This window comes from Suricata suricatta, chromosome 2 (genome assembly GCF_006229205.1).
Source record: "Suricata suricatta isolate VVHF042 chromosome 2, meerkat_22Aug2017_6uvM2_HiC, whole genome shotgun sequence".
Classification (NCBI taxonomy): Eukaryota; Metazoa; Chordata; class Mammalia; order Carnivora; family Herpestidae; genus Suricata; species Suricata suricatta.
In genome coordinates, this window is record NC_043701.1 from 27,919,870 (window position 1) to 27,941,216 (window position 21,347).

The 21,347-nt window shown below is 38.6% G+C and overlaps 1 protein-coding gene across 16 annotated transcripts in view; it reads left to right on the top strand.

The window, feature by feature from the left end:
* The window catches only part of CADPS2 (calcium dependent secretion activator 2), a 522,703-nt gene that overhangs the window by 365,279 nt on the left and 136,077 nt on the right, over positions 1-21,347 (top strand). For 10 of the 16 annotated variants that reach the window (XM_029924158.1, XM_029924180.1, XM_029924168.1 and 7 more), the window contains exons 12-14: positions 635-643; positions 6,113-6,249; positions 8,548-8,735. In XM_029924158.1, coding sequence (XP_029780018.1) covers positions 635-643; positions 6,113-6,249; positions 8,548-8,735 — 334 coding nt within the window. The remainder of the gene's footprint in view (positions 1-634; positions 644-6,112; positions 6,250-8,547; positions 8,736-21,347) is intronic. The other 6 variants (XM_029924174.1, XM_029924195.1, XM_029924231.1 and 3 more) reach the window with 1 other exon arrangement.

The following is a 21,347-nucleotide window of genomic DNA, read 5'->3' on the forward strand; positions in this document are numbered from 1 at the left end:
AAATGAGTTAAAAACATAATGAGAGGCAAACTATTAGAGACTTAAGTACAGAGAACAAGCTGAAGGTTGATGGTGGTGGTGGGCTGGGGGCAGAGGCAGAGAAAATGGGAGATGGGCATTGAGGAGGGCACTTGCTGGGATGAGCACTGGGTGTTGTTTGTATGTAAGTAATGAATCCTGGGAATCTACTCCTGAAGCCAAGACTGCACGGTATACACTGGATGTTATACCATACAGAGACTGGATACATAACATATATATAAAACATATATAAATATATCTATATAAATACATATCTGTGTATACACTGTATATATTACATATACTATATGTTAGCTATCAGGAAAATAAATTATTTAAAAAACCCTAAAGTATAAAAGAATACTGATCTTGACCTCTGTCAGAGAAACCATTGGACTTTCCAGAGAGTAGTAAGCCCTTAGTATTTTCTTCCATTCCATGGTTTCCATAGCATTCCTTTCTCTTCTTTGTTGGTCATCTCTTGGAAGAACAACTTTTAAAGACATTAATAGAAACTAAGAAGATAATATGAAAATAAAATGAAATGACTAGCTGTAGAAATAAATATTCTCCTCATTTAAATATGCTTTTTCATTCCTTTGCTTACCTATAGCTGGTAAAGGTGAGTGTTTTCATGATTTTTTTTTTTGCTTCATTGTATTAAAATTTTTGTAATGTGATTTTTGAAGGATCATAATGGTCCTATTACAATGTCAGTCTCTTACTTTCTAGGCAAACACAGAATATTTAGGTTAATTTTGCCATTTATGAAACAAAAAATGTCTGTTTTTGCCAGAACAGAAAAGTAAAAACAACCTAATATCTACCATTCATATGGGCATAAAGGTCATGGCCATGAAGGTATTAACTACTCAGTAATGTTAAGTGGAAAAATGCTAAATTATATATATGATACTGTCATTATGTTTAAAACAGTTTTATAAATATAGGTAGATTTATACCTAAATTATTCAGTGTATAAGTTTAACTCGTTGCTAATTCATTTCCTCTATTTTCTGAATTATCTTTGAAGTATTTATAACTTTTTTAAAAAATTTTTTTATGTCTTTATTTTATTTTGAGAGAGAGAGAGAGCAGGAGAGGGGGAGAGAGAGGGAGACACAGAATCTGAACCAGGGTCCAGGCTCTGAACTGTCAGCACAGAGCCCTGTGCAGTGCTCGAACCCACAGAACTGTGAGATCATGACCTGAGCTGAAGTCAGACGCTTAATCGACTAGCCACCCAGGCGCCCCAACTTTTTAAAAACTAAACATTTTGAATGTTTAGAGATAGTCAGAAAAAATAATAAATTAATAAAGTCTACCTTACTTGAAAACAACCTTATTTTAAGATATAAATAGTGGTGTGTATTTATAGATTCTTCTAGTTAGTGAATCTGTTCAACTTTTCTGGGTTTTTTTTTTTTTTTTTAACTTTCAGGATATTTAGAAATTCTAAGAAAATAGAGTAAACTGAATGGGTAGAGGGGCTGCTTGCTATCCAGACTCTCTGCTTCAAATAGTACCTTGCCTTCTGCCAGACTGACAGGCATTCTTTGATTAAACTGCCCTTTTCTATGCAAAGCAACTGTTTTCATTTTTCTCTCTTATGTATATAATGTAGTGCAATATATATATAACATAAAACAGAGCAACACAGTCACTTCCAAAAGTTTCCTTTTTTACTTTAAGCCGAATTTCTAAAAAAATTCTTAAATTAGAATATAAGCTTACATTTAATTGTATGAGTTTATTTTCTTGATTAATCTAGTAAGTTAAATTTCACACTTCATAGGCATGTTTTACTTTACATTAAATATATTACTTCAAATAAATGTTAAATATTGGTTTACTTTGCCTGTGATTGTAGGTCTGTATGTGTTGATTAAAATTGTCATGTGAAAATACTACTTGTTATTTATTACAGCAAGTAAGATGTGTAAAGTCATACATCCATTTTTAATCGATTTAACAAAAACAAGCTAGGAAATAATTTGGGTGAATAGTAGAGGTGTGAACGAACTCCTAATTAATTAATATATGTATCAACATTTCTCTTTGGTGTTCAACATAATACATGTTTACACAAAACAAAATATACCAACCAAGATCTACATAAAATTTTGTAACATGAAACTCCCTATTAGTGGCTACTTGGGTGCTATAAAAAAAAAACAAAACAAGTGGTCCTTCTCTGTACCATGTTTAACTTCCTGTGAATTCTCAAGCTCATTGAGAGTTTGACCTAAAAGAAAAGTATGATCAGATGTGGGTATCTGTAAATGCATCTGTTGGCAAACTCTTAACCATAGGACAGTTTTAAATCAAGTTCTGTCTTTGAAAAGGTTCATATGCTGCTTAGTTCAGTTTGGGATTTTGCAGAGGAGAAGATGCATCCTTAGGTAGCAACATCTTTTTCATAGTCTTTTTGGTACCTGAGTCCCAGGTCTGAACACCAGAGTGTTCTCAGAATGCTAAGGAATGCCCGCCTCTTCTCCAGCAATGTCACATTTGTGCCTCCCTCACATCCTTTTCTCCTATGTTTTATATTCTAATTTCTCTCAACAAGAGCAAAACACACACACACACACACACACACACACACACACACACACACAGAGCATCCTTAGAATTAGTTGCAAAAGAAGAAACATCGGAGTTGATTTTTTGGTTCCACCCCCCCATCCTGAACTCTGACCTCAGATGTCTGTCCCTGGGTTTGCATTCTTGTGCACATAGAGGCTGGCTGTGGTCAGTGTCCCCCAGAGGGCTTCCTCCCCGACCCCACAGGGGGACCAACCAGCCTGCTAATAGTCCTCGCATTGTTTTGTAGGCTAGCTGTTTTCAAGTCAGTGTTAACTGTTTAAATTGGTCCTGTCAGCCTACTGATTCTTTCCTCAGGACTTCCAACAGCTATTACCCTAATGAAAAATTTACATTTTCAGGTTTCGTTTGAATAAGCCTCTATCATTCCATAAATCTATAGCAAGTAATAATCTTTCTCAATTTGGGTTTTATTCCATCCACTTTTACCACACCTGGTGACAGTACCACCTAAAGACGCTGGAGCATGTATCCAACTGTTACCATAGAAACTCTCCACCAGTATCCTCAATTACCATGTCCCACATCTGTAGTTAGTCCATAGGTTAATCATCACAATTTATGACAGTTTGGCAGTGCATTGTTCAAGCTCATATCTTGTTGGTTTCTTTTGATAATTTTTTTACATCATTTCAGAAGACAAACTGAACTGAAATTTGTCCTTATCAGTGAACATTTGATTAGTGCCACGAATAATTTTTCATTTAAAACTAGTCATCATAATTTTGTGTTATAATAAACATTAATTGAAAATAGTCGAGTATCACCCAGTTTTAAAGCAAGTTAAGCTTTGCATTTGGTTATGTAATTGATTGAAAGCACAGTCTGTTTGATCTGCATGATATTTCTGCATTTTCTAAGAGTAAATGTAGATATGTTATGCCAAGAGGAAACTATATGAAAATATTCTCTTACAGAAATAAGAAACAAGATAGTATTTTAACAATAGAGATTTTCCTATTGGACTTTAGTTCCTGAAATTCTCACACAGAGATCAAAACCATTGCTTTTTCAAAATTTGGTTCTTCATGAATTCATAGAAACTAATGAATCAGCGGTGCATGGTGAAGTATATTTGCAGAAAGTATTTTAAATTGTGCTTATCAGACATAGAAATAAAGTGGAACTACTTGGTCTTTACAGCCTGTATTTTGGAGATGGGGCCATCCCTAAGAATATATTTCACTTTCATAGAAATATAGCCCCAGAGTGATTGTGGGGTTTTTTCTTTAACAGACTATTGTTGACCTGTATGTTTTATCACTGTCAATATGGAATCCATTTTTTGTGACTTAAACTGCTGTGATGAATATTTTTATCACTAAAGCTAATTGTTGGCAAAGTAATTTTTCATTCATGTGTGTGATTCAGAAGGGCTTGACACATAGGCAAATGTATGATTTAGAGTTACATTTCATGAGGGAAATACTTCATAAAGTAAATTCAGTTTTGAAAATACAATTTGGTTGCAGAAATGAACCATAAGTCATTTTTTTCAGGAACTTGTAGATTTTATTTAAAGACTGTGTATGCTTTGCTTTACAATTTAAAAATTTGCTTCTATAAACCTATGTAAAAGGTAGAAGTAGCAAGAGAATTATGTAGAATGTATTTATGTATATAATGTATGTATTTTTAGAAGTATAAAAGAATTATGGGTTTTCTGTGAAATTTATTATATATCCTATTCTCAACAGATAAGCCTTTAGTGGGTGTTATTTTTAACTTCTTGTTATGACCTTCTCCGTTGAAAGAAATAATAAAATTCAGCAGATGTTTTATAAAACTAGCAATTTCATAAAGATGATACTAAAATATTTTTTACTCAAATAAACGGATAAATCAAGATTCTAAGATTATTTAAAATACAAAATAACAGCTTTATAATATATGTGTTTTATAATATATGTGCCTTGCATTTTTATATATGCTGTCTACTAATTTGATATTATTTTGTATTCATTTATATGTAACTTTATTTTGAAAGGCTATCAGACATACAAATAAAATATAAGAAAAGTTGGATCGTCTCTCAATTCAGGAAAAGCAGTTTAATAACATTTGGTGTTCATCCAGTTAATACTAATTCACCACATGTAATGCATTTAATCATTCAGTTTAGTAATTAGTGAATGTAAGGGAATACGTATGGCAATTTCTCCATGGATCACAACCAATACCTTACATCATCGATGAACACCCATTGATTGCTTACTTGCTACATTCATATCTGCACTGATGTGAGATCTTTTTTTTTTTTAATGTGATTCTGAAGACCCTTCAGCTTGAATTACATAGTTCTTCCATCCACAAATATGGCTGAAAGTTGAACTTGACATAGGATCAATATGATCTGGGCTAAATATCTAAATGTGACTGATTATGTTAGCATCATGTCCACAGATCGATATTGAGTTTTATTATGAGTCTGACTCTGTAATTGCGTTTAATCAATAAACTTTTGTCTTCCTTCCTTTGCAATTTTAGGGTTTTACCATATAGGTTTTAAAAATTACATTTGGCTTACATTTAGGACTCTACTTCTTGTGATGACCAGAATGAGATCTATCTATGAGTTTTAAGGAACAATGGAACCTCCGCTCCACCATTGTCAGGAGAGTCCACTTTTACCCTGATAGCTGATTGCTTCCCGACGCGCACTACATTTCTAACAGAGCTAATGTAGTAACACCCCGGCACTCCTTTTGGGTGGTGCGTGGCTTTTTTTCTCTCTTCTTAGTAAATAACTCACATTGAAGACTTTGACAAAACATACCATTAATGAAAGCAATCATAAAAGCTTGCCTTTTGATAAACCCGCAGGGTCTGCGGGCGTTGAAAGATGCAATCTGCAAAGAACAAGAAATTTGGGCCTTTGATTGAAGTGCCATTTGGGACGTTATGCTTTGTCTGCGTATTTGCACAAACATGATGCTCCCTTTTTCATATCTCTTAAACTGGAAGCTTGAGAGCATTCATTGCCATTTCTACATGAAGGTTGGTCCCATTAAAGGCTCAAAAAAGGAGAAAAAAAAAGACTGGAAGTGATCCAGCCGAAGCCTCTGTGTTCATCTCTGCCCTCGTTTGCCATTTGGAAATCAAGCTTCTAGCCATCATTGTTGTTTGTTTATGAATAGACTCGGGTTCTCTTCCAGTCAGTTCCTTCTTTAAACACCTACTTAAAATGCATCTAGTTTTTTTTTTTTTAAATAAGATTATTTCTGCAATGAATATTAGGAGAGGCTTAGAGTGAAAATAGGATTTCCTCATTTCAGATGCTCTGCAGATTTTTCCAGGTCATTTTTCATTAGTCTGCAAAAAAAAAAATTGCAATTTATGTTAATATCCTGGATTCTTGGCATCCTATTTTTTGTAACAGAAAATAATGTGTTATCATGAGGCATGCATTTTGTGTTCAAAGACTGTACTGGGCCTGTGAGTAAGCCAGAAAAGCAAATGTATCACACATGCGTTTCTGAATTTACAGATGCAGACCGTTTTCAGAAACACGGTATGGATGAGTTTATTTCTGCTAATCCCTGCAAGCTTGACCACGCCTTCCTTTTTCGAATACTCCAGAGGCAAACTTTGGATCACAGACTGAATGATTCCTATTCTTGCTTGGTGAGTACAAGTCTGTCCATCGAGTTCCCTGTAGGTTAGAATGAAAGATTTTTTTAAAAGTGAGAAACACTTGTTATGAAGCGGCATTTTGTTCCTGACCCCTTTAATAACTGTAGTTGGGAGTTAGGGATAAAGGATTCCAATCGATTGCTTCCCAATTTGAAAATTATACACTTGAAGACCACTGCTGTGCCACTCAATAGACAGGAGAATAGACTCAAACAGACGCTGAATTGTGGTTTATCAGTCCCTCTGGAGAAGGCTGAATGAAAATAAAGGCTTTAATGAAGGCTTAAAAAAAAACAAGCACCTCTGGGATAGGATTTACTAACACCTGTATAGACATTTGAAGGTTTAAATTCTCACCAAATGTTGATATCTTTTGTTTCTCTCTTTTGTTTCTAGAAAGATAGCCTCAGTGGCAGGGGAAAGAAACAGTGGGGTAAATGATATGACAGGGTGACATGTAACAGAGGGAAGCTTTGGTTCCATTTAAACTTCCAAAGATAATTTGAATTCCTTAGAAAACTAACTCAAGTAGCTAAACTACTACTCTCTCTATGTTGAAACTAGCCAAAATTTGGGGTATAAAGTACCATTTACATTTACAAGGAATGCTCAACTCCTCAGAATGTGGGCATGGCGCTGCAGCCTGGGGGTTGCACGTGCCTTTCCAAGGGTGTATCGTCAGCGGCAGTTCTCTGAAATGTATCCGGCCTCAGTATCCCCGTTCCTATCACCACATATCTCTTGGCTCCTGAATATGGCAGCTGCCGACAATAAAGCTACATTCTCCTTAAAACAAGCTTTCAGCAGGGTGTGCTCCAAGCTCATCAGACGTGTTTGAAGGAAGAATTGAAGAACTTCCTTCAGGAAGAATTGAAACAACTCTTTGCCATGGTCACAACTTACTGCCTTGATAAATCCTTTGTACGTTCCTTATTAAGTACCTCCAGTGCCTGGTTTAAACCTGAGCCAGCCCAAACTTTACAATTACATGGAGAGTGAAATCATTGCAAAACCTGATGGTGTCTTTCCAGGGACAAGCACACACACAGTGAACATCAATAACGGACTTCCCTGGTGGATTTCCACTCAGTGAAGTTCATTCTTAGTGACAAAAGTGGTTTTGGGTATGTGGGTGACGCCACATGTCATGAGGAGTCTGAGGAGATCACTATAGTGTGTCTTTGGCTGCATCTAGAGGGTGGTGAGCATGGTGTGATGAGAACAGGTGCTGGAGGCAGGATGGCCCTGGATATAAACCATGCCCCAATGACTGATTTTCAGTGTCTTGAGCAATTCACTAAATGTTGCTGCACTGTAGCTTATGGGTCTGTGACATGGAGATCATAGTGACTACCAGGCATGATGGCTGTAAGATTATGGAGAGGGTATAATATTGTGTGTCCAGTTTAGTGTCTGCACCGTCACCACAGTAAGTATTTGACAGATTTTTTTCTTCCTCTTTGTCTTAATGTTGTTGCTGTCTTAGCTTTCTGCATTCCTCACCAATCTTTTCCTTCTCTTGCACAATTATCCTGCCCCCTTTTAAAATCCTTTATTTCCTAGTTCATATACTCCATCAAAACATTTTATGAACCAACTCAGTCTAACCCTGTCCTCCAATATTAGCCAAGCAGATGACCTGATGGTTCAATTGGCTAACATACACACAGACATGAGCGCACGCATTCGTGCGCACGTGCACATGCACACACGCCCCTTTCACATCTCGTTTCAAGAGAACCAAAAACTATTATAAAACATTGACTCTGTTATATTGGTCATAGAAGGACAAACAGAATGAGAACAGTGTCCGGAATATGTAAATTCCCAAATGGCCTATGTTTACCACTGCCAGACTTAACTAGAATTTTCTTTGTTCACTTTATAAAAATGCTGTGGCAACTCAGCAGTTTCAATTACGGTGTCTTCTTTACCATTCTCTTTTTAACTGATTCATTCAGGGATTGAAGTTTTTTGGAATGTTATTCCTTGTGACTGATGATTTAGATAATGTGAATAAATTTGGTTAATTTTGAATGACTGTGGAGAAAAACAGGTTGCCCATGCCATGCTTTAGCAATGGAGAGAGAATGGTATTAGGTTACCAGTGTCCCAGATGAGGTCCAAACTGTTGACATTAGCTTTCTGAAATTAACATGAAATATGCTACTAATAAAAAAATGACAAAAGACACTGCTGCAGCTTCTTATAATGTCTAAGAGGGCCTATAGAAAAGCAAATCCTAGTACAGAAAGAAAAAAGTTGTTTTTTTTTTTTTTTCTTTTGCAGGGTTGGTTTAGCCCTGGCCAAGTCTTTGTGTTAGATGAGTACTGCGCCCGTTACGGTGTGAGAGGCTGTCACAGACATCTCTGCTACCTTACAGAACTGATGGAACATTCAGAAAATGGTGCTGTCATTGACCCAACCCTGCTCCATTACAGCTTTGCATTCTGCGCCTCTCATGTGCACGGCAACAGGTATTTTTACTTGCAAATACGCAGTGATATGTGTGGGATTGACTTGGGAAGATAGAAAAATGTGCTTTGCCACTATCGCCTAGTAACAGACTTTAAACAGCAAGCACTTCTTGCAAGAGACGGGGAAAAAAAACCCACAAAGGAAAAATGTACATCAATATGCTGTTGATTTAGGTTGGCTGTACTTTATGTTTCTTTTTGCCATTGAAGCCACTTGAAAGAGAAAGAAAGAGACTATCTAGGAGATCAGAAGTTGCCTTTTAGTTCTTAGGTACCACCTAGCACTCAGGTCTGCACAGCTGAAGTGTCCTCTGTATTTCCGTCGTGATGCATATGTATGTGTGGGTAGGACTTGGTGATAGTCCTTGTATACCTAATGGTCCATCTTTGCCGTTCCACTGTGGAATAAGCTTTCATTGATAAAGCAAAATAAATAGGGAGGTTTATGGGGAGTCTGCCCTTAGATCCTTCTGTGTACCTTAGGAACAAGTGTCCCCTTTTAGCACCCTGAGCCAGTGACCTCACCTCTTGCTTTAACAAAAGGATTAAAAAAGATCACCTAATACAGGCCCCCACAGCTGTGTGCCTCTGAGCTTAAAAATCTCTCCATGTCTCACCCTCTGTCTTCTCTTAGTCCCGCTGCAGGGAACCTTACTAGGGCTCCTCCCACAAAGGAGTTACCCCTTATCCTACCCCTCTTTTGGCTTGTTTCAGCCATTATTCCATCTTTCCATCTTCATATTTCCTTTCTTCCCATAAACCTGTGTAAGCCTTTGCTAGCTTTACAACATTACAGAGTGGTCCAGGGACTCTGAAGTCAGAGTGCTGAGCTCAAAGGAACACAACCGAACAGGGTGAGGCAGGGCTAACTTCACCATCCAGTCAAGGGTTGGGCTTCCCTGTCTGTGAGACAGATAGAACGTGGTGTCTTTCTCGGAAGTCGTCAGTCATCTAGGGAGTAAATGCATTAGTAGATGTCAAGTACTTAGAACGCTGCCTGACACACGATTCGTCAAAGCAAATGTGAACTGGTAACTTATGTTGTCTTTGTCATCCTGCCAAGCCGCCTTCCAGTGTTCTCTTTATCTTCCCAGCCAATCTTCTGTCTCCATTCCGCCCATCTGCTTCCGGCTGCTGGCTACTCACTTGCCAGCAAGGCTTCTTGAAGTAGATTGGGTAATGACCTAATCCAGTAGCCTCTTCTCCAGCTTCACCCTCCTTAGTCCCACTGAAAAGCCGATGCTCTGGAATTTCCAAGGGGCTGTGCTGCTTGAAATGCTGCTCACCTCCCTGACGCCGCACCACCTCGGGTCGGCTCTCCTCTCATTTATTTTTGACCACCTCTTTGCTAATAATTTTTGTTCCTCCAGACTCTCAAGTGCGGTATAGCTCTTTTCTCACATCTGTTCTTGAACTTGCTCTTCTTTCTGAGAATTTTTCTACTTCACAGAAAAATTGTACTTCAGGGATCTTGACCCCTTTTGCAGCTTCAGTGACCTCTCTCTTCACAGATAACTCCAACCCAAGGACTCTCCTAAACTATAGGTCTCTATTGGCCATGGATGGCTTGAATGTTCTGGCACTTTCAACTCTTCATATAAAATTAAGTCTGTCATCTCACTAAACCAACATCTGTACTTCTTCTAGCTCCTAGCAGGGTGCCTGACAAAAAGTAACAAAAGTAGTGCTGGCACAAAATAAGTGCTCAGTAAACATTTGTTGAGTGAATGAATGACTTGACTAGTTATGTTAATATCATTTCCATTAATGGCCTGTTAATTTTCCATTCAGCTTTCCCCTCCTAGACCCAGTCTGCTGCCAGTGTCAACATTGTGAGCACTCCTCAAGTTTGTCTTTTTTATCATTTCCATTGCACTCTCCCAATTCAAGCCTTCATTTTTTCATATTTATTTTTATACATCTCTACTGCTTTTTTTAAAGTATTTTTTTTACTTAGAGCACAAGCAGGGGAGAGGGGCAGGGGGAGAGAGAGAAAATCTTAAGCAGGCTCCACGTTCAGTGTGGATCCCAGTGTGGGGCTCCATCTCAGGAAACGAGATCACAACCTGAGTCAAAATCAAGAGTCTGACGCTTAAACAACGGAGCCACCCAGGCACCCCTCTCTGCTGCTTTTTTCTCCTTATAAAAGTCTAGTGGTCACCTTCAAAATTACAAGTTAACTTTTATTCTACTCCTTTATAGAAAACTTCAATGATTCTTATTTGATTATGAAATTAAAAATAAGTTCCAAGGTATATTATTAGGACTTTGTCAACATTATTCTCCTCTGATCTACCCAGATGTGCCTCCCAGTATGCCTCCCTGCATAATCTTTACCCTAGACAACTCGTTTATTCTCCATGTCTTATTTCTTTTTTCCCAAATTTGTAATCCTCTTAGATCTTAAACTCCTCGAAGAAGACTTCAGTTAACTCAACCACTAAAAACCTTATACCTGTAGTTTTCTTATGAACTCCATCATGCATACCTATATGCTAAATCCACACCCACACTCACTGGCTTCTATCCTACTAGGTCACGTTTTGAAGGCAAAACCAAGTTCTCATTCACCTGCTGTCCTCTGTAGCAGGATGGACCACACTGCCTTGCTCACTGTGGGCACACAATAAATATTTATTGACTTGAAGTTGTCCTTGTTGCCATTTCTCATTCCAAGGTAAATTAAAATCACTTCTGGTCTCAGGATCTGGAACCTCAGTATGGAACGCAGCATTACTTGAGAGTTAAGGGGGAATCGTGGACTGTCGTCATTTCCCAGTACCCTAAACCCTAAATTTACTCCATAAACTTTGGTGTTGGGGAGTGGGAGGGGAAACGGGAAGTGACAACGGGATAGTCAGAGTCACTAATCCACAGCCAACATGAGCAGCTTTTTTTTACTAAAACTGTTTCTTAGCTCCTGGCTCTCTCTTCCCTCCTCCTGACCAATGGATATCAGAATGCAAGAGGCTGCAAAGATTGTACTGAAATAGACCTTCCCAAAGACTTTTGTGTGATCAGATTATTGTCATCATTAACACCGAAAGGGATAATTAAATTGAGAATGTTAAGTAGGAAATTCAGCTAATGCTTCCTCAAAACATGTGTGTTTGAGACACATTTTAATGGAAAGTTACTGAGGCAACTGGGAACTGCTGCCTCCAAGGCAGCCTGATTTGAATCTATAGGTTGCCATAGTTACTTTTATTCTGTAAAACTATTGTTTTCTTTATAATGGTACACCATAAAGTATAGTTTAAGGTGTGTTTATATGTCTGGGCATGTCTTAATGCTTAACAGACATCAGTTTTCTAAGTTAAAATGTGTACATTTTCAGGTATCTCCGCATGGTATAGAACAAATATGAGTCCGTCTGGGATTCAACATTTAGGTCATGTGCAGCTTCACAGAGAAAGGGAGAGATGCAGTTTTAGGGAAATTCAAACCTCAGTTTAAGGTAGAAGTTATTCAAGATAAGCTGAAGGATATGATGTTTCCTGTAACATGTAGTCTAACAGATGTCATTCAGAAATGTCATGCTGTCACAATGAAAGAATAGCAAGAGGCCAAAGATCACTCCTTGAATCTGACTCCAAAATCTGCCAACTGACCCATGTTGGGCAAATCACGTAACCTTTCTGAAACTCTGACATTCTCATGTGTAAAAGGGGAAATGCTAATACGATAATTATCAGTATTTATTAGTTGTTATTCTAATAATGCTTTTAGCTTTGCCACCCAGCCACAGGGACATAAACTGTAAGAGGAGGAAAAATGAGAAAAATAGGTAGTTATGGAAATATTTCAGTGCATATGTAATTATACTCTTCATTTCTTTGTGAATAGAATATTAGGGTTTTAGCACCCTTGCCTCATGAAAATACGCTTCTCTTATCCGAGTCTGCAGTATCTGATATTTATACAGACTTTTGTTAAAAATACTGTCAATGTCAAGTCCGACTTTTCTACAGTGTTTGCCATGGTCTCTCTTTATGATCGTTTTTATCTGTCAAGACGCATTCAGCGCTCGTTTTGCTCATTACCTGAGCTACGTCTGTCAAAAATTCAAAAGGAAAAAAGATTGCCTTTTGTCACTGACTGAAGTGAAGGACAGCAGTGCTGTCTGGGTCTGAAATTTCCCCGGGAGCACATCCTATCACACAGCATCGAGCTCTCGAGGTGCTCTGTGCCGACCCATCTTCTCTGAATAGCACTCGGAGTGTTTCAGGAATCAAATAATAGAGTTAAACAGAAAAGGTCTGGCTGGTACTAAGACAGAGGAAGAAAGAGAAAAAGAAAGGAAGAAAGAAAAAAGTGAGTCAAGGACAGAAACAGACACATTCCTACAGGATGATAGCCGCACACATCCGTGAATAACACAGCCACTCACTCAGCGATCGTGCGCTAAGGACTGACAGGAAGGAGAAAAGAGACTTTCAGAGACAATGCGTGATGGGGCAAAGTTCTAGGTTGATATGTGTGGTTATACGTCCTGGTTTTGCTAGTCACGCTGAGGGTGGAGAAACTAAAGCAGCAACACAGAATGGCTTTTATGTGTCAGCTTAATGTAAGCTATGGATACAATGTATTCACTGGCTCCTCCACCGTTTAGTGGAGCCGCCTCAGAGCTGCTGCCGGCTGACAAAGGCCGGCCTAGATACAGTATCTTTCACGTATAGGGATGGGATTGTAACAGGACCAGAGTTTTTATTTAAAATAATCTCGATTTTCTGTGGACTCCAGATGACGTCACAAAGTAGTAGGCAGCCTTCCCGGCATCAGTCACATTGTTATATGACGATGTCTCTGTTTTCACAGGTAACATTTCCTCTGATGCATCACTTCAGAAAATTGTGCCTTAACTTCCTGTCTCTAATTTTAGAGACGGGGGTGCATGTTTGAGTAAAATCAGAGACGATCGTATCAAATGGGCTCACCAAAAATTTTCCTTACCTCTTTTCTTTTCCTTACCAGAGTTTCTAGTCTTTGATATGTGACTTAGATAGAGAAAGTAAGTGTAAGTGTCGCATCAGTTGTGAATCTGGAGACTCACTTCTGGGACAGGTGGGCAACCAGATCAGATGCGAGAAGCAAGGTTCATCTTCACGTAGTGTGGCCATTCGGACAGATTTCATCCCACATGCACAAAAGTGGAAGGGATAGTATAGTGATTCATGAGTGCCTTCTAAATTTACTCCGAGGGTTCTTTGTTGATTCTATCAGAAACTTCGGAATGACCTCAGATCTGTGTCAGTCAAGCTTGCCCCGCAATAACAACTATCCCCAGCCAGCCTTGAGTTCAACATTAGAGCAAGGTAATTATGCCTTTAAAAACAAGACAGACCCAAACCAAAAGCAGTAAACAGAAAGACGTAGTATGTTGAAATAGCACTGAGGCAGGAGTCAGAACACCTGTCTTCCCATCCCGGATCCCCTACTTATGAGCTCTTTCCTTTTGAGTGCTTGGTTCTGTCTAAGCCTCAGTGTCCTAAGTGTTCATCATGAATAATTATATCAATGCCGCCTACCTCATGTTTCTGGAAAACACTGTGGGTCTAATGGGACAGTGGCAAAGACCTAGCCAAAAGCAGGAGTCAGGAACCCAGTCTTCAAGGGTAAGTAAGTGGCCAGACTGCAACCTGAGGAATAGTTATGAAGATCGCCTACTCCGTTTCGTTTTTTTCTTCCACACCATTCATTCGCAGCTCACAGCTCCTAGATTTTTCTGAAATCATGCATGAAAGAGCCCACTGAAGCTAAATCATGAAGGAGAAGACCAGGCAAAGGGTTTTTTGTTTTTTTTTTTTTTTGATATGTGTTAGAATGTAAGTCATGTTAACCAAAGAGGCAGGAGCTACACCAGCTTTCTTTAAACATGGGGCCTTTGGAGCCTTCTTAGCATCTAGGATTAGGTGTAGAAAAGTTTGAGGTCTTGAGTTGAATTTCCATGTAGCTTTCTAATATACTAAAGGTTTTTTAAGAACATAATATGTAAATGCTATTATGTAAAAACAAGCTATCTGCACATCTGTACCATTCACTAGTACTCTTTCCAGTTCAGAGTTTTTAGATCCATGTTGATGCACAAAATTGGTGTATTTTTTCCCTCTCTCATACTGCTTTTATTGGGATGTAGTATCCACATTATCGTAGATAGCCATATATAATGAGTATGGGAAATTCCTAGCTTGTTCTGTATAGATGTCAAATGACTTACTTTTCAAAACTTATCAACAACTCCTCTTTTTTTTTTAATGTTTTTTATTTATTTTTGAGAGACAAAGAGAGACAGTGCGAGCAGAGGAGGGTCTGAGAGAGGGAGACACAGAATCTGAAGCAGGCTCCAGGCTCTGAGTTAGCTGTCAGCACAGAGCCCGACGCAGGGCTTGAACCTACAAACCGTGAGATCATGACCTGAGCCGAAGCCGGACACTCAACCAACTGAGCCACCCAGGCACCGAAATAACTCCTCTTTAAAACCATCTGGGCTTTGAGACTTCTTGGTGGAAAGATTTTTATCAATCATGTTAGTTAATTTTGTAGTTAACTATCCAGCCTTTCCATCTGTCTTTTGAGTGAGTTTTTTCGGGTTATGGTGTTCTAGGAAATAGCACATTTTATCTAAGTTTTCAAATGCATTGATATTAAGTTCAAATCATTCTCTGTACTTTCTGCCCTGCCTACTTTTTGTACATTCTAGTACTATTTTTACCTTCTCTTCCCCCCCTTAGTCCATCTTGCCAGAACTTTTGTAAATTTGATTAGTCTTCTCAAAGAGGTAGATTTTGACTTCGTTGAAATATACTACTCTTTTCCCTTTTCATTAATTTTTTTAAAAAATAAACTTTTTAGAAAAATAATTTTAGATATACAGGAAAAATTGCAAGGATGTTGCAGGGAATGTCTATATTTGTTTCCCTGTTACTGTCCTATTTGTCAAAACTAAGAAACTGACACCGACATGTTGCTGTTAGCCAACCAGCAGTTCTTCACTGGATTTCACGAGTCCGTTTTTTAATTTCCTTTTCTTTTTTTTTTTCTCCTGTTCCAAGGTCCAACTCCGGATGCCATCCACTGTTGCATTTAGTTGTCACGTCCACTCTGATCTGTGGAGTTGTTCCATCTTCTCTGGTCTTTGACAATCTTGACTATTTGGGGGAGTTCTGGTCACCTGTTTTGTCAGATACCTTTCAGTTGGGGTTTGTAGGAACTTTTCATGATGAGACTAAAGTTACAGATTTTTAAAGAGATGAAATCCTCTCTCCTCCCAGGCAGTCCATGATACCCCCAGTGTATCACGGGCCATGTTCACTGGGATCCCTTGGGAAAGGTGGTATATGCCAATTTCTCCACTGTTAAGAACTTATTTTGCTTTCTCTAGACACTGGTTTTTGAAAGCAAGTCACCAAGTCTAGCAACACTCAATGGGAGAGTGCCGCTTTCGTGGAGGGAGGACCAGCCAGCTATATTATTTGGAATTCTCTGCAAAGAAATTGGCCTGTTCTCTATTTACTTAGTCACCCATTTATCTATATTAATCTGGATTCACGTGTAGTTACTTTATACTTTGGGTTATAATCTGATACTGCTTTATTTTGTTGCTCAAACAGTTCCAGCTTGAGCCTTCGAGAGCTCTTTCAGACTGACTCCCTGTGATATGCCTGTCCCTTTTTCTTTTTTAAGTACTTTGTTACTTTCTGGTAGTAAGCCATGCTCTGAGCTCATCTTGCATTTTTCCTGTCTGGAAAGTGGAAAGCTGCAGCTGCCCCAGTGGTTTCCTTCTTCTACTTAATGCCAGTTTTTGCTTTGTGTATTTTGAGGCTGTTTATTAGGTACATTCAAGTTTAAGATTGTGAAATCTTGCTGGTGAATGGAAATTATTATCATTATTTAATAATGCCCCTTTTTACAACTAAAGTATCTTGCATTCAAGTTTCTTTAGATGGTTATTAATGTAGCCTTCTTTAGGTATTTGTCTGATACATTTATTCATACTTTTAACCTTTCTGTATTTTTGTGTTTTTGTGTATTTTACAAATAGCAAACTAGATTCTGGTTTAATTCTCCAATAGGACAATTTCTGTACTTTGGTCCATTTACAAGGATGTGTATTGATATTAATGTATCTATTTCTACCATTTTATTTTGGCTTTTCTTTTTTCAGCTATGTTCATAAGCTTTTTGTTTCTTTCTTGCCCTCTTGTTTCATCCAGGTTCTTTTCTTCTAGTTTTTTTCCCCCTCAATAGTTTACATTTTCCAGCATGTGAGATTTTACCAAGTATGTAGCTGAAATTTTAAAGTTTAATGCTAATCAACACATTTCTTCTCCTTCTAAAGAGTATAAAGACCTTAGAACATTTTACTCCAACCACACACCTCACATGCTTTTCCTGTCTGGTGTTTTAGTTGTATCCTTGTTTACTTGTTTTCTATTTTACACTCAGTACTTGCTTAGATTTAGAGGTTTTCCTCTTCTCCTGAAGTACATCTTTTGGCATTTCCTGTAACAGAGCACTTATAAGATAGCAAATTTTTATTTGGAACTGTGTTTCTTCTATGTTTTTTAAAGAAAATTTTGCTAGGTATATAGTTCTGGATCCACCATTACATTCTCTCAGAACTTTGAAGATAATACTCCATTCTCTTCTAGCTTCCTTTGTTACCAATAAGAAAGCTGTTAGCAATCTAATTGCCATTCTTTTGAGGGGGATTTGTTTCTCTTCTCTAGAGACTTTATAGATTAGTTTTTGTTGGTTCAGTGTAACATATCTACTGTATAACATATCTGAAAAGAATGTGGGTTTCTTTTCATGTATACTGCTGGGGGTTTCTGTGGATGTCTGATCCATGTATCCTAATACTGAGTAAATGCAGATTTATTTGAATTTGCTTTGATTTGGATGTGAAGATCCATGTTTGCCGTCCTTCTGGAATATTCTTATCTCTTTAAATATTGCTTCTCCTATAATCTCTTTTCTAAAATTCTAGATATCCATATATGAGGCACTTATCTTCTGTATGTCTTAATGTCTATAATACATATTCTACTTCTTTCTCCAGCTACATTCTGGGTAATATTTTCAGTTCTATTCTGAGTTTCTAATTCAGAACTTGGCAGTTTTTCTATAAAGGGCCAGATAATAAACATAATAAATATTTTGGAGATTGTGGGCCATATGATCTCTGCCATAATTGTTCAACTGTATGTTTCAGTGCAAAACCCGCCAAGAGTAATATGTAAATGAATGAGTGTTGTTTGTGCTCTAATTTTAGTCATTAAAACAAGTGGTGGATTGGAGTGCCTGGCTCGCTCAGTGGCGTCCGACTTCAGCTCAGGTCATCTCACATTGGGCTCTGTGCTGACAGCTCAGTGCCTGGAGCCTGCTTTGGATTCTGTGTCTCCCTCTCTCTCTGCTCCTCCCCTGTTTTCTTTCTCTCTCTCTCTCTCTCTCTCTCTCTCTCTCTCTCTCTCTCTCTCTCTCATTAAAAAACAAGTGGTGGACTATACTTTGCCAACCCTTACTCCACCTCATTTTCTCTTTAGGGAGGACATCGACTTTTTAACCCACTCACTGAATTGTTAATTTCAATTATTAAATTTTTTTTAGTTCTGGAAGTTTCTATTTGGTTCTTTTTAAAATCCATTTAACTTTTTTTTTGAGAGAGAGAGAGAGAGAGCGAGCACACACACATGCACAGGCTGGGGAGGAGCAGATAGAGCAGGAGAGAGAACCTTCAGCAGGCTCCACTCTGGCAGCGCGGGGCTGGGTTGCACTACCGTGAGATCAAGACCTGAGCTGAAATTGAGAGTCACACAGTCAGCCGCCTACCCACTCTTGCACCCCCGTTTTATCATTTTTGAACCTCTCTGATTTGATTCTTGGTTTTTATCCCTCCCTCTGTTTCCCCTTAGACCTTGTAATTATTTTACATTCTGATCAGTATCAGCAACTAAATTTTCTAGGGGTTTCTATTTTGTTTCCACTGACATTTTTGCCATGCTCTCACTTTTCTTACTCAGCATTTTTTTAGTAAGCATGTGTGTTTGAAATTAATCTGTGAGAACTCCAGCAGGCCTGGGTTGAGAGGACCCTTTGTTAAAGCAAAGCGCATGTGCTCTGGCTTTTCCTTGGTGATAGAGGTGTTTTGTTTCGCGTCGTGGGGACTTCTTGATCACACAGGTCGTGTGCAGCTTAATGAGGTCCGGCATATGGTTCATGTTCTCAGGAAGGACTCTTCCCTACACTCTTTAGATGTTGTAGAAACAGACAGATTTCCGTGTTGGCTCCCCCTTGCAAGAATATTGATTCTTTCTGACCCATTGTTTAACTGATGGTACAGCTTATTCATGGGCCCAGTTTTTGTAGGAGCCTCCGGTTCAGTGACCCACGGGGTTGCTGGCTCAGTGGTGCGCTCTCTTGAACATAGCTGGGAAGCCTCTTTGGTGTCAGCCTTTCCCCCCAAGGCTGCCCTGTTGTTCACATTCACCCCTACTTGGGGTTCAGTTTCTGGTTCATTTTCATTTTCCTGGCTTTGGGGAGAATTTTTTTTTAACTTTCTTATAAGTACAGCGCAACATTTAACTTCTGGGTGCTTGTTACAACTTCTGCAGTGTTTAGGTGTTTTGTAGTGAAAAGGGGTTTTTGGAGTATCAAGTCAATCACTATACTAGAAGCAGAAGAGTCATATAATAAAATCCGTGTTTTGTAAAAAAAAAAAAAAAATATATATATATATATATTGGAGCATCTTGAGTACGGAGAACCTGCCGGGACCCTCTCCACAGCCTCTGCTTCCCGTTCCGCCTGATGGTCTGCTGCTCGCCTGTTACATTGTGAGTCCTTCTCTGGAAATCCATGCTGCCTCAGAGCTCTGTACCTTCCCCCTTCTTCAGTGTAACTATATATCATGGTCTGGTTTCTCCTTTAATGCCTTTCCCTATTATAAACTCTGTTGGGGCAGGAGACGATTCTGTGGTGGTTGTATTTTCCCAGCACCGAGGCAGGTCGCCCATGCATATTTGTCAAGTAAGGAAATGAATGATACGGGGCCATCTGTTTACAAATTTTACAGGTGAAACATTGGGGCACCTGGTAAGTAGAGTTCACAGTTAAATATTGCTCTTAATGAACCAACTGCAATGATTTTTATGACCTTTGGACTCTGTGTAAGCCATAAAGATTGGATCATTTTACCACACATAAATTAATAGAACAATGAAATACTCTGTAAAAAAGTGAAAACCATTATAAAAAATCATAAAGACCACAGTTGATGAGGTTGCAGGGAAATGAATCATTTCATGGACATGGGTCACAGTGCAAACTGGTAAGTGCTTTCTTAAAAAGAAATTTAGTAGTATGGATCGATTTCTGAAAATATCATTACACTGTCTTAGCTTGGGCTGCCATAAAAAAAAAAATCCATCATTTGGGTGGCTTAAACCTTAGGAATTTATTTTCTCACAGTTTTGGAGACTGGAAGTCTGAGATCAAGGTACCCAGCATGGTCAGGTTCTGGGGAAGACTCTTCCTGGCTTGCAGATGACTCCCCCCCCCCCCCCCCCCCTGGTCCTCCTGTAACAGTGAGAGAGAAATCCCACTCTTCCTCTTCTTAGAGACCACCCGTCCTGTCAGTTTAGTGTCCCACCCCTATGGCTGATCTCTTTTAACCTAATTACCACCTAACAGTGGTGGTGGTTACTCCAAATATAGTAACACTGGGGTCTAGGATACAGCATACAAAGTTTTATTCATAGTGGACACAGTTAAATCCATAATGCCACTTATCCAACAATGCACTTTGAATAATTTAACCTAAAGAAACAATAAGCGATGAATTAAAAGTATTATAGTGTAGGATTATGTATATATAAGAATATAACTATGGGGCACCTGAGTGGCTCAGTTTGTTAAGCATTTGAGTCTTGACGTAGGCTCAGGTCATGATCTCACAGTACATGGGTTCAAACCCTGCCTCAGGCTCCACACTGACAGTATATGGAGTCTGCTTGGGATTCTCTTTCTGTCCCTCTCCTGCATGTGCACACATGCTCTTTTTCTCTTGCTCTCAAAAAAAAAACTTAAGAAAAATTGTACTCTATATACAGTAGTATACATGGTAGGAAAAAATAGAGGAAAAGTCTAAATTCTAATAGAATATTGGGTAAGTTATGGCACATCCATAACATGAAATATCTCACTTTCATTACAAAGCAAAGTGGGGGGGGGGGGGCAGCGCCCAGTTGGCTCAGTTGGTTAAGCCTCCGACTCTTCTTGATTTTGGATCGGGTCATGATCTTGCGGTTTCGTGAGTTCAAGCCCTGCACCCTGCTCTGTGCAGGCAGTGAGGAGACGCCTTGGGGTTCTCCCTCTCTTTCTCTCTCTGCCCCTTCCCCACTCATGCTGTCTCTTTCTCTCCCAAAATAAATAAATAAAACTCAAAACAATGTTCTTGAGCATAAATTAGGATACTTAAATGATGTGAGATGTTTATAGTTCATTATGAATAAATTCAAATTATAACTCTATAGATTTATAGAACAAAAACTGGAATTATATTTACAAAATGATTGGGACATTTAAAGAAATTTTAGTTTTTTCTTTGTGGTT